The following is a 14,143-nucleotide window of genomic DNA, read 5'->3' as shown; positions in this document are numbered from 1 at the left end:
TTTCGGATCACTGTCTTGCTGAAACACCCACCCTCGTTTCATCTTCATCATCCTGTTAGATGAAGCAGATTTTTATCAAGAATGTCTCCGTACATTTTTGCATTCATCCTTCCTTCAATTATACGCAGCGTGCCAGTGCTGTATGCTGGAAAACAGCCCCTCACCATGATGTCCCCACCTTCAAGCTTTCCTGTTGGTGCTTTGGGGTGGTATTCAGCGCCCTTTCACCTTCAAACATGTTGCATCTAAATGTTCAGTTGTGGTCTCATCTGACCAGACTAAGCTCTCAGGCAATGTTGTTCAGCAAACGTTAAACGCATGCTTTCCTTTCAGCAGTGGAGTCTTGTGTAGTGAGTGTGCGTACAGGCATGGTGGTTGAGTGTGTTACTTCTTTTTTTGCTTTGAAATAATTGTACCTGCTGACTGAGGTCTTTTCGTAGCCACAGGTGCTCCCCGGCTCCTGGACTCTCTTGATCATTCTTTTCACTCTGTTTGAAATCTTGCTGCTCGTGCTCGGTTTAAGGTGAAATGATGTTCTTTCCACTTCCAGATTATGGCCCCAGCAGTGCTCACTGGAGCCTTCAGTAGTTTAGAAACCAGTAACCAGTGCCATCAGTATGCTTTTTACCAATAAAGTTGCAAAGGTCTTGAGAGAGTTCAGTGGTTTTACCCATCATGGGATGTTTTTTGGTAATGAAACTCCTGTTTTAAGGACTGAACCAGATTATAGTCATTTGCACTAAGTGGCAGGATTGTTATCTAATAGCTCAAAGAATTCATGATGTCCCTTTCTTCTTGTGTTCAGCACTTTCCCCCTGTGCCATTTCTTATTTTTATCTATGGTTTGGTTTCTTTTCATGTGTGGACTGTTTGAGTTGTTACTGACATTCAGTTTCATGATAACAGCACCTTTAGAAATATATTTCCTTAGAAAATTGGTGTTCAATACTTATTCTGCCTACTGTATGTAAACCTCAGTTCTCACATGTTAACTGTTCATTTTTCTGTTTTTAAATAATTCGTGTGAAGAATCGCTGAACATTACAGTAATTTTGGTGTTGGTGGACTGAAAATGTTTATTTTTGGAGATACATGTTCAGGTTATTTCAGAAAGTAATGTTTTTGAATGAAAATCCAAAATTAAGTGTTTGTAATGATGCAGATAATTAGGACTATGCTCTGCTAGCAGTAAGTGAATTTCCAAGATAAGTGTCATGATCCTGGGTCTTTTGACCCAGCGTTTTAAGTTTATTTTGTTCATTAGGTTATCTAAGTTCATTTGGTTATTAGACTCCTTGTGTTTTCTTCCCCTGTATTTAAGTTTCCCCTCACCCTTCGTGTTTCATGCTGCGTGTCTTATGTTATCAAGTTTGTATTATCATGTCTGTCTCATGTTTCCTGTTTTATTTTGAAGGAGTCATGTGTTCTTTGTTCATTGTATTTAGTTTCACTTCCCTTGTCCCCTCATTAGGCTCATGTCAGTCAGCTGTTCCTCCATGTGTTCCCACTTCCCCTAATCACCTCCTGTGTATTTAAGTCCCCTGTTTCCAGTGTGTGATTGTCAGGTCGTCTGTTGTCCACGCCATGTTTCCCATGCTTCCAAGTTCCTTGTCTAGGTTTTTCTTATTGTTTGTTTAGATTTCCCAGTTTAGGTTTGTGTTAATTTTGCTTCAGTTTGCCTTGCCCTTTTGTTTGTACCTTTTTTACCAGCCATATTAAACGGCTCACTTTTTGTTAAATCCACGCCACGTTCAGTTTTTGGTCTGCATTTGAGTCCTCTTTTGCAAACACATACAGTCTGCCCCAGCCAGACTGTGACAATAAGAGTATGTCTGCTGCCCTGCTCTTGGATGGATGATGTAGTGTCTTCTTGCTGTCTCCTACAGATGAGCTAGAAGGGTTCATTTCTATTTTTCAGGCTTTTCTCGCTTTTCTTCAAGTACCTTTTATATATGCTCCCCCATTTAATTAAAAAGAACATTTATCTGATCTGAGTGAAATAACTCTGCGAGACAGAGCAGCCCAAGATAACGAGTGAGTGCAAATGTAAAGGGATGTTAACATAATGACAAGGAAAAAATAGAGCTGAAGAAATAAAGAGGCCTGTCGACTGTTAAAGCCATTTCAGGTAACAATCAGCCTGTCAGTCAGATGCAAAGACAAAAAGAGACTGATGGGACCTGCTGAGTCACCGCCGAATCTCAGGTTTTGTTTACAATCCAAGAGCTGTTTTTTTTTTTTTTTTTTTTTTTTTTTTTTTTTTGATAGAAATCATGCAATAATAATGCCTGTAATGATATTCAGTGTCGCAGCTGAACAAAGCTGTTATTACAAAACCCAGTGATTTTTCAGGTCTGCACACAAATAATTCAGCAGCGTTTCCCAAGAACAAAACGGTCACTGACAGAGGACGGGAGATGATAACAAAACATTCGAAGTTCAGATAAAATCTGAATCGATTAAATTTGTGGTGCATCCTCACAGAATAGATTGTTGGCATAAATTATTGATTGCTCCAAAGCCTGAGGCTGTTATCTAATCTAATAATTGGCTATTGTATAGCAATGGCTGCTAAAACTTTGTGGAACAGATGTCAATGGAGCAGAGCTCCTATTTGTGTCGGATTCACCGATCCCACTGCCACTCTTTACCTTAATGTTTCTGCACCTCCACTGTTGACTCAGAGCTTAAAATGAATCTCCCACAGTTTGCAGAAGAAAGGTTGCAGATAAAGGTGGGAGCTGCTCCTTTTGATGCTAATGATGTGAGAAATGGGTATCTGTTGCTTCTCTGTAATTGTGGGTCTCAGCATGGCTCAGTGCATTTCCGCTGAGCCCGGAGTTGTTTATTTGCTTTGAGCTGTTGTGATATTAACGTTTTTCCATCTCTTCTGCTCTTCTTCTGTTGTTTCCTGGAAGGTGTTGCCAGGCATACTGCAGAAGCATTGCTGTATCTTACCAGACAGGAACACAGGTAAGGACCTAACAGATGTCCCCCTCTCCACTAATGACACCACTCACACACAGTGCTGAGATAGAAGGCGAGAGCCAGTCTGTGAGAGTAATGAGCAGGCTGTGATCCCGGGGAATGGAGACTCAGTGGGGGGGTCATATTTGTCTGCGTGCTCTACATCTCGGAGCTGACCATGTTTCTCACATAGTGTTGACCTGCCCTGACCTCACTGTTTGGCCACAAACTGCTCACTTTATCCTTCTTACATTAAATTATTCCTTTCCCACCTCACTGCTACCCCTAGCAACATTAACATGTGTCAGATCTGATGGGGTTCTCTGTGTGGATTAACTTTCTCTACCTACATGCCTGAGGGAAGGGAAAAGTTGGGGGAGCAGTTGTTGGAACGTGTGATGGTGATGGGCTTCTTCACATCGTTGCAGGTGTGAAGAGGTTGCTGATGAAATTGAAGAGCAGGGAGATATACTCAGGTACCTGGCCGCAGCTTTCACAATAATGACTTTTCTTCTACCTCTGTGCGTTTTTCCTTTGGCAGCTCTGCCACGTCTCGACTGCACCGAGACTGCATGCACATGGGCTCCCACACCATCCATCCCACTAACAAAAGCTCGTTAGTGCTACTCTGATGTGAATTTATCAGCACCGTGGACATTTTGACACGTTAACATCAACTCCCTCTGCTGTTATGCACTTTGTACCTTCTGTTTGTCTGACACATGGCTCGAAAGCTACCTGCCCGACTTTTCAAGGTGGGACACACGTGCTTAAGAGTAGAGCGAGGGCACAGCAACCTTGGGGAAAGAGAGACCTGGCAACGTACAAGTTTCAGCTGATGGCCTGAGTTATAGCTGATCGCTGTGAGTGATTTGTCGCAGCGTGAAATTAATGTTTGATGGGCCATATAGACAAGATTATCTGCACTTAAGCAGATAAGGAAGTTTACAAACCTGTAAACCACTAGTTGTAGTTTTATTCTGAGCATAAATGTTCCACTCTCATCCACAGGATCTCCTTGCTCAAAGGATGCCAGATAGGTGATGCTTGCAGGCATGTGGCAGCCCTCTTTTTATATTGGGGAAATGTTTTTTTTAAAAAGAGTCCACGTCTTAATAAGTTGCTGTTAGTTGCTTGGAGGACCCCCAGGACACACCTATGCGCTGGTCTTAGAACAAGGTGTTCTGACAGAGTGAGCACACATTAAAATAACCGTATAATAACCTTATTAATATGGATATCTCTGAAACCTTTCCACTGAGGGTTCCAGAGACACTTGTCTGGAATGCAGAGTTTATTTCATGATGTTTGCATCTGTGTTTATGTGTCTATAGTACCTTGACAGCAGTATTACTTTCCCCCCACAAACTCCATTTCATAAAAAACACAAAACAAAATGCACACAGAAAAAAAAGTCATTGCCTTTCTCTGCAAATGTCTTCGTTCAGAAAGATGGCGCTGTCAAGAAGACACCGTGCAGAGCGCTTCTCCTGAATCCTCAGCGGCGCCACATCAACAAACCTCTGATTTTCTGAGAAGCACCTCCACCAAAGTTCACTGATCATTCAGCCACAGGTTCCATCTCAAATACGAGTCAGAGCTTTTGCAGATTAATGTCTACCTTGGCATCCTGTTTCCATGGCAACACAGAGTGCCAGTAGACGATACTGTATTTTGTCATCTCTCTAGCGACAGGACGATGTAGTGCTAGTGTGATTGCATATGCTAAACAGATGGCATAAATGAATACAGGCACTGAGTGAGGACGCTCTCCAGCGAGTTCGTCCGTACTGAGTCGGGCCCGCCTGAGGAGCAGCGTGAGTGGAAACACTCGGTGTAGGGCTTGAATTAGGAGAGCACAGAGTAAGAAGGGTGAATGTTTCGAGGAGGAAGTAATGCCCATAAAAAGACTGATATCTCCAACACAGATGCTGCACTGTGAGTGTGTATGTGTGTTTTCATGTCCTGGTGCATGCGCTCAGCTCTGGTATACTTCACTGAGCGAGGGGCGCCCTCTCCTGGGCGGTTTCACTCCTTGTGGAAATCCACCTCGTCCTCAGAAACACTTTTCTCATCTGTCCCCGGCTTCTGCTCGGTGAAAGCCGGTGCGTAGAAGCTGGAAGGATGAGGCTTATCGTAATCTTAGACTCTCACTGTTATCAGCGTGTCCCTCTGCTCCTGCAGTACTCCATGAGCAGAAGCCCTTGTCCTGATGAGCACTCAGCATTTCTGTGCCACACATTCACAGATTTGTCCTATTTATAGACATTAATTAGCGTGAGACTGTTTCACCATTCATATCTGTACTCCTATTATCATCTCGTACTATCCCAGGTTTAAAGACACTTGCCAATTCATACTCTGGCATTGTAACTAAACGCTCCATTTATGTAATTCTCTATAAAACCTCCATATTTGACTTTAGCAACTGGTACATAAACTGGTTCAATCTTCACATCCACTGAATGAGTTTTAGGATGATTTTGTTGTAGATGGCATGTTTACGGTGTCTTGCTTTGCTCTCGCTTTTCTCTCTTTTTCAAACATTTTACAATCACTGAGGTTTGTGCAAAGCTTTCTTTCTGGGATATATATACATAGACGTTTGTGTGTTGTGACTTTTTATCAGCCTTTGCAGTGTTTGGACACTTAATGTTTTGCATTCATTCATATTTAGTTTCCTCGAGCTTCACGAGACTCTCTAACAGTATCTCTCTCACACACACACACACACACACACACACACACACACAGAAACACACATTTCCACTACTCATTCTCAGTTTTCACCCCAAGTCTTCTGCATTTTATTAGTAGAAAATTAGCTGTTAATAATAGTAATAAATATTCCTACATATAGACGTGCACTTACCTTATTAAACACAATTTTAAATGCATGAATTGATAGCAGTAACACACACAAGCCCATCATATTTTGTATGAGAACAGTAAGGGAAATCATTGTTATCATGGCATGTATAAAATTCAGACAGACTTTACAGCAGGTATTATGTTGAGATGGAAAACAAAAAACATGTATGGGTGATGTACGGTCATCTACCAATCAGAAGGTTGAAGGATCGATTTCCCAGCTTTTTCCAGTCTGGATGTCGAAGCATCGTTGAGCACGATACTGAACCCTGATGCATCCGTCAGAGTGTGAATGTGTATTCAAATATCAGACTAGGTACAAGAGAGATGAAGACAAACAGCACCTGTATCAATGTGTGTACGATTGGGTGCTTTGAGTGCTTTGGACTCAAGATGTTATTAGATTGGCAGAGAAGTTTCTAAAGCAGTAAATTCACGTGTACACTTGAAATTAGGCAGATTTCAAGTTCAAGCTATCTGCGCCGCATGAGAAGTTTCTGATGCGTCTCCGTCTAAAACAGCTAAAGTCCCTGAACTACATGAGCTGATAGCATTACTCTTCACTTTATGTGAGTCACATGTCCATCTTAATGCTTCTTGTCCCGCCTGAGCTTCTCCGTCCTGCTGTGAATCTCACTGACACCGGAGTGAATCAGCAGCTGTTCTGTTAGCTTTCGTAATTAACGGGCGGGCTGTCCCTTTCCATGTGAGTGTGCCCGGCCTGTTTTCCTAAATGCGCACACACACATTGGACATGTGCACAGCCGGCCGCTGCACACATGGTGTCCTTCAACACACTTGATATCAATCTGCAGCAAAGCAAGACAACGAGGGAGAGCCTGTCTCCTTCTGATGGCTCTCAGATACCTCGATGGCAGGTCTGTATATCACACCTGCTCATCAGAAGGAAACTCAGAGAAAATTACTTGGAAAAAATACAAATACTGCATTTTGAAAGGAGCTAATAAGTGAATGCTGACGGCATGTGTGTGCATGTGCACATGTTTAGACATCTTTCTGAGGACAAAAGTAGCATGCTAGCATGCTACTTTACTTGTGGAGACCAACGGTCACTTATGGTAACAAAACGCCCGTCACACAACTTTGAAGGCTCAAAATGTGATTTTAGTGTCAGGGTTACATTTAGGTTTAGGCTGAGGGTTAGGACTTAGGGTTAGAGTAGCTAGGGAAAGCATTATGTCAATGAGAGGTCCTCACTAAGATATGAAAGTGCGTGTGTGCGCATGCTGGAGGACATCAGCAGCTTTCTCTTGCCTGCTAAACTCTCAGCTGCTATAGATTATTAAACCCGATTCTTTGATCCCCATGATAGAACAGAGAAAACCCGACTCAGAGTGGTCAAAACATTTATAATTCTTTATTCAATCATCTTCGGGAAGCGAGAGCCCTGCACAGCCCAAAGCCAGTTGCAGAATCTCTGACATTAGAAGCTAAAAAAGTGTCTCTCATAGGTGTTATTTTGGTACTTTACACGTCACACACAGCCTCGATACAAACAACTCCTTATATGTTACTAGTTCCTGTTTTTATTTATATGCTTGTACAGCTCTACACTAACTTCCTGTTTTCCAGTCTGGCTGAGCACTTGCTTTACAAGCCTTTATTACTAAAATACATAAAACAATATAATCAGAAAATAAGCACTAACAATATATGTTTATTCCTTAACAAGATGATAATGAGTCCTACACTCTCCCCTCCTCAGCTTTTCCCACTTTCTACTGTTAGTCCGGACCCTCGACACTCGCCTCCTCCCTCTCTCCTGCTCTGCACTCCCCCCAGCGTAGCCACTGAACTGTTACAGGAGTAGACTGTAGCTCCTGGCATCGTCCTCCAGGTCCGTGCAGCAAGTTGATCATAAACAAATGTGACACAGAAACATAATTTATTAGAGGGAAACTCGGCTCCACTGTTTGAAGGTCTCCCACGAGGTGTCAGAGATCTCCAAAGTAGGACATGCTGGTCAAGTTGAATATTCATTATGCAAACTCTGAATTTAAGTTCCTGTGAGTTCAGGAACATTTCAGTGTCTTGTGGTCAAGATGCCGTTCAGCACACTGTGGCCATAGTTTCTTTGTGTGTGTGTGTGTGTGTGTGTGTGTGTGTGTGTGTGTGTGTGTGTGTGTGTTGGCGCTGAATGCACACATTATGGAAACGTGTTCGTAATAGCAACAGGGAGATTGCTTCTGGTGTTGAATATTTACAGATAACTTCATGCTGCTTGTGCTGGCAGTTGTCACCTCACATATTGGAGCTTATTAACTTCATCTTCACCCTGGCATCAGCTCACACAGTCACCAGGAAGTGCCCACTGGGTGACCCTGCAGACTGTGCACAGGCACACTTGCAGATTCTTTAAAGGATCTCAAACAAAATCAGTAAAAATCCCAAACTGTGCTGGCAGAAGGTTCTTCCAGCTGTTACTACTCACCTCAACTTAACTGTGTGAGGAACTGCGAGCCAAAAACTTGACTGTTGTCTGGAATGTGTACTCTCTACAAGCAATGACTGCACTGAAGTGCATGTCTTTCACAAGCTAAGCACGACGATTGCTGTGACTATGGGACTGGATTTGCAGACCATAATTGTGGAAACTCTAATTCTTATTTTTCTAATCTAATAAAAGATAAATATATAAAAATGTTGACTATTCAGTACCTCTCGTGTTTTCACAACATGTACATGGTGGAAAAAAAATACTATTTGTTGTGTCATTGGACAGTGTTGCACTCTCGGTGTGTAGCTGTGTGCAGCCCACTTACCTGGCATGAATTTGTTTCAGTATGTGCTGCATCTGTCTGTGGGGACTCCTGTCATTGAATTGTATAGTATATGACTGGAGGACAGCTGGTCTACGTGGACTGTCTGTCTCAGCTTGTCCCTGACATAATGAGCAAACTGGGAGAAAGCTTTGATTTAACGCTGAGTACTCACTTCCAGCTTGCTCGTTAATGGATGAATGACGGTGGCAGGAAGTGAAGGAAGTGGGAGGTTCTCCCTATTTCTGTTTCTGTGCTGACAAACCTTTAATTTCTTTTAATAAACTCTCATTCCTCCTTTGCCTTTTTAATCAGAAGTCACACACACATAATCATAGTTTATGATGACACACTGCACTCACAAACAGACAATCAGTTCACAGCCTTATTCTAACTAATGGGAGACGTAGATGGAGCTGTCGACTCTATCCAGACTAGGGCTGGGTATCGTCACTGATTTCTAGAATCGATTCGATTCCGATTCACAAGGTCCTGAATCGATTCAATTCAATTGGATTTGAATCTGGGAAATTTTGCCTCAGTCAGAAATATTATAATTCAGATCAGTACATTTACATATTTTTGTATCAATAAAAAGGAAGCTGACACTTTCCACACTTTATCAAAGGTGTGAGCATCACAGCAGATGCCTTTGTGTTAAAGTAGCTGAAGATAAAACACAGAAAAACATGAAGGTGATTTTCCTGGCCTGGGATTTTATAAAAAATATTCTGCAGTACATCAAAAACGAAAGAAAACCATTTACCAGCATATGAACATTACCTCTGAAGTTACAGCGGATTTATTAGAGACACAGCTAAGCGTTTTGCATTTTGCATAATTTTAAAAAGTTTAAATTTTTTTCAGAAGCCTAAATTAGGTTTTCTTTTCGGAAGTAAGTAAAAGGAAAAAAAACATCGGCCGACAGCGCTGTAAATAACGGTAGACCTGTGCGTAACAAGCAAGCGAATAATGCAGAAAACAGATTTTTAGACGGGAAACTGTTCTTGAAGTACAGAGAGAGGGGGGGGGGGGGAGAGAGAGAGAGAGAGAGCTGTGCATGAAGTGTGATTTTTATCCTGGTGGAAGCAAAACAGCAAAAGTCCATGACGATGTTTATGTGAAGCGTAGTTTGGATCTTCTTTTGCTGCTGGTTCGGTCAATATTGTTTGGAGAGAGATCAAACTAACAGCTTTAGAATCAGCGCAAAAAGGGCGTGAACACAAAGCGCGGACCCGCCGAAACATCAGAATCAGCGAGCTGTCGGCTTTCAGCCCCGACCGTGTCCGTGCCGTCGGGTGAGAAAGGCGACATCTCACTGATTCTGATCCGTCGGCGGGTCCACGCTTTGTGTTTATGTGCAGAATCAGAACTTGTGCAGAAGCCGTGTTCCTGCTCTCATTTACTGTTTTAAATGTTTGGTGGTTGTCAAAATTTTGTGACGTTTCACCTGAGATTCTGGAATTTCGGGCAAAATACATTTATATTAAAAAATCGATTCAAGATTTTAATGAATCGATATCACATTATCCAAGCCAGAATCGATTTTAATTGATGAATTGATTTTTAAAACCCACCCCTAATCCAGACACTCAGAGTTATACCTTTAACTCTGCATGGAGACTGGTTGCTATGTAAGACGGGAGCATCTCCCACTCATACCTGCTGAAGCTGAATGAACTGAATAATTAAGCATAAAACAAGTGACACTACTGATACTTTGATGCTGCCTTAGCGATCATTGCATGCTTAATGTGCAGGTAGCATGGCAAATACTGTATATGCAAGAAGAAAGAAAACACTTATAGACATTTCTCATTCCATAAGGAAATTTTAGGAAAAGCTGCCGCCTACTTCCTGCATGTCTCCGTGGAATAGCTTGAGAAAAAATTGGGGTCACACGGTGACAGAGGGGTGATTGTAAAAGCTTATCAGAAATCTGTGTAGTGCTTGACCAGATAGATCATCCGAAGAAAGTCGGCCAGAGTCTGTGTGTGCACGGAGGTGATAGTGAGAAGTAGCAAGCCGCCAGGCTGGGCTCTAATGGAACGTTTCACAGCATATGTGTAGTGTCATCCAGCACCCTGTCTGTCTGTGCAGCTCTCTCCTCAGTGGAGTCCTGTAGTCTCTGATTATGTGCAGGTTTCCTATTGGCTGGCATTTTAAAATAATAAAGACCTAGAGTTGGTACTTCCTCTCTGCTGTTTGCAAGGACATCGTTTTCTCTCTAGCTGAGTTTAAAGGTTCACTGTTGACACTGAAAAAAGGTAATTCATCAAATTAATTGACTCAATTATTTGCTTAGTGCAACATAATGCAGAATTTTTTTTTGCTAAACTAACAATATTATAGAAAGTATAATAATTACTTTCATCATAATTTATTATTTTCTAGCTGGCATAGATTAATTTAAATTATTAAATCAGGTTTTATTATTTCTCCACTTAACTGTAACCAAACCCATGACCCTTGGTTAGCAGAACCTAACAAGATTTATGTAAAAGGCTCTTTCCTGATCATTTTAAATCACATTGTGGGGCAGAAACAGAGAAAACTTCAGTTCTCCTCGGAAGCAGAGCCTGCTTAATGTAGCTGAGATGAGAAATATTCAAAGACTGTACCTAAAAGATAAACACAACTAGCAGAATTTTGAAGTCTTGACTGTCAGTTTATGGCAGCATTTTTTATTTTCACCAAAATGAGAAACCATGCATACATATACACATAGAGATGACCATCCATCCATATGCTGTGCTATCTGCATCCTGTGATCTGCGAGGTGGGACCTCCATGGATCAGACTTGTTTATCCAACATGTCGCAGATTGTTCGATTGAATTGAAATGTGGGACTTTGGAGGCCAAGTCAACATCTCAGACTTGTTGTTGTGCACCTCAAACCATTCCTGAACCATTTTTGCTTTGTGTCAGGGCACATTGTCCTGCTGAGACAAGCCCACATCAGTGAATGCTGTTTCCATGAAAGGGTGTACGTGGTCCGAAACAGTGCTTAGGTAGGCGGTACGTGTCAACCTAACATCCACGTTGATGGCAGGACCCAAAGTTTCCCAGCAGAACATTGACCAAAGCATCATTCGCTTTCTTCCCATAGTGCATCCTGGTGCCAGGTGTTCCCACCTTCTTCTGTTGCTCCGTGGTCCGGTTCTGATGTTTACATGCCCACTGATGACATTTTCGGCACTTGACAACTGTCAGCATGGGCACAGTGACTGGTCTGCAGCCCCGTGCACAGCACACTGTGGTGCTCTGTGTAATCTGACCTTTCTGTCAGAACCAGCACGAACTTGTTCTGCAGTTTAAGCTACAGAAGTTCGTCTGTTGGATCGGACAACAGGGTCAAGCCTTTGCTCCCCATGCACATCAGTTAGCCCAGGCTGCCCATGACCCTGTCGCTGGTTCACCACTGTTCCATGTTTGGTAGATACTGACCACTGCACACTGGGAACACCCCACACATCACAATCTCAGATCACTCAAATCCTTGCGTCACCCATTTTTCCTGCTTCCAAAACACCAGCTTTGACGATATAATCTTCACTAATATATCCCACCTGCTAACAGGTGCCCTGGTGAAGAGATGATCAGTGTTACTGGTCATAATTTTGTGTCTGATCAGTGTAAATACATATTGGAAAGATGTAATCTACCTCAGACAGAATACCAGTCTGTCACAGAAAGATGGACACACATCATTACCTGCAGCCAATTTAAAACCAATGGTTAAGCTCTTATATCGTCTCTTTGACTCTAAATGGAAACACATTTTACAAGATGAACATTATTCTGCATTAGACAGTGTCATGGCTGTGGGTAGGCGGGCAGGATGAAGAACCCAACATGCAGGACTCAGAAACAGGGAGTAACTTGGTAACTAACCTTAATTCTGGAAACTCTTAAAAACAATAAATGTTACAAAAACAAATCAAAACCTCAAATGCAGAAACTAGACTGGGAACAGGAACCAGAAGCTAACAGGCACATGCTAGGAAAAACCAACTAGGACATGACGAGAGAGCACACAGCGAACTGAGTGCAACACGACACCGAGCAGTAGGAAGATGTTGCACACTTGGATTAAAATGAATCGAAACCAGTGTGGCTTTGTGAGTTCGCCATTACTGTATCTGCAAATATATATGTAGACATAGCACAACGTTACACACTTTTGCAGTCTCACACAACTCTTATAGGCGCACTGCCTTATGGTTAGTGGCTGGGCTTATTTACTCCCGCTAGAGATGCTCATTTTAGGGGATACTCCCTCTTGTGGTGTAACGGAGGAATAACTACCCTTCCTGCACTATGTCATTTTTGGAGACTGGGGCACACATTATTTTACAACAATCAAAGAAAATACATATTTGAACAATCAGACCATTTAACTAACTATAATATTGTAACTAAAGATTATGGGGGGTGTCCTGTTTTGTCCACAATGTCTTTCTTGTCCTTACAAAGATTAGACACTAAATACAGAAGTGAACAGTTGGGAGACACAACTGACACTAATGACACAGACAAGACGTGGAGAGCGAAACAGAACACATAGACATGAGACCTGGACCTTCAAAGTAAAACAGGAAATACAACAGGCACACACAGACACCAGCTTAACACTAACACATCAGACATGGCAACAGGGAAGGAACATGTGGGCAGGTATAGGGACGCAGGCTCGACACAGAACAGAGGGAGCTTAAATACAAAACAGAACAAGGCAACAAGCATGAACCTGAAACATAAGATAATAATAATCAAAACCACTGAGTCCACAGACTCAGGACCTAGACAGACTTAAATCCAGCGACTGAGAGATGTGTTTGCTGAGGTCAGCGTTGGTGCCATTTTCTCAGAGTCCTGTACAATCAAGCCTCTGTTGAGAGGGGTCAGTGATTATAAAGAATACGTGTTTCAGGTACCTCCCTTTCTAGACTGGGAAACGACTTTCTTTTATATGCCATGTATGGTATAATTTCTGAAAGCAGAGACAGAAGACAAAGAAGGACATTTTGATGAACCTCCTCTTTACAGCACAAACTGAGCTGTAGCCTAGAAAGTTGCACGCCACAACATCCAGATGGGACTGTAAATATTCTGCCAGTTACTTTGTCATTGAAGGTTTATGCCTTGAACAGCTGCCTAGTTCAGCCTTAGATGAAAACCGAAAATCACCGTTTGTGCTTTCCACCTCTATTTCTGTCTCTTTGGTTCCCCTGTTGCCCGTCTTGTTGTTGTACCCAATGTTCCGAACATGTTTCTCCCACTGCTGCAATTACACCAAAGCAACGCCATCCATTTCAGCCCTCATTATTAGCACAGCGGCTATGCTGAATAGATGGCACTCGTTTGGCAGGCCGGAGCTCCCCGACACCTGGCGAGTCTAACCGAGCTCCACCTGTTTGTCTGAACCTGCTGCAGGCAAACACTTGTATTTCTCCTGTTTATGCACAGTGTGTTTTATTAGTCTCGTCTCTTTGCATTTATGAGCGCTTGTCTCTCTTTGCTG

The 14,143-nt window shown here is 42.4% G+C and overlaps 1 protein-coding gene across 7 annotated transcripts in view; it reads left to right on the top strand.

The window, feature by feature from the left end:
- The window catches only part of dlgap2a (discs, large (Drosophila) homolog-associated protein 2a), a 185,291-nt gene that overhangs the window by 7,541 nt on the left and 163,607 nt on the right, over positions 1-14,143 (top strand). For 5 of the 7 annotated variants that reach the window (XM_084915595.1, XM_084915594.1, XM_084915587.1 and 2 more), the window contains exons 2-3: positions 2,919-2,973; positions 3,396-3,443. In XM_084915595.1, the coding sequence (XP_084771721.1) occupies positions 2,919-2,973; positions 3,396-3,443 (103 nt within the window). The remainder of the gene's footprint in view (positions 1-2,918; positions 2,974-3,395; positions 3,444-14,143) is intronic. The other 2 variants (XM_084915591.1, XM_084915588.1) reach the window with 1 other exon arrangement.

This window comes from Perissodus microlepis, chromosome 19, assembly GCF_051167445.1.
Source record: "Perissodus microlepis isolate ML-2025 ecotype Zambia chromosome 19, ASM5116744v1, whole genome shotgun sequence".
Lineage (NCBI taxonomy): Eukaryota > Metazoa > Chordata > Actinopteri > Cichliformes > Cichlidae > Perissodus > Perissodus microlepis.
Note: the sequence above shows the minus strand (reverse complement) of the source record. Positions and strands in the feature narration are given on the sequence as shown.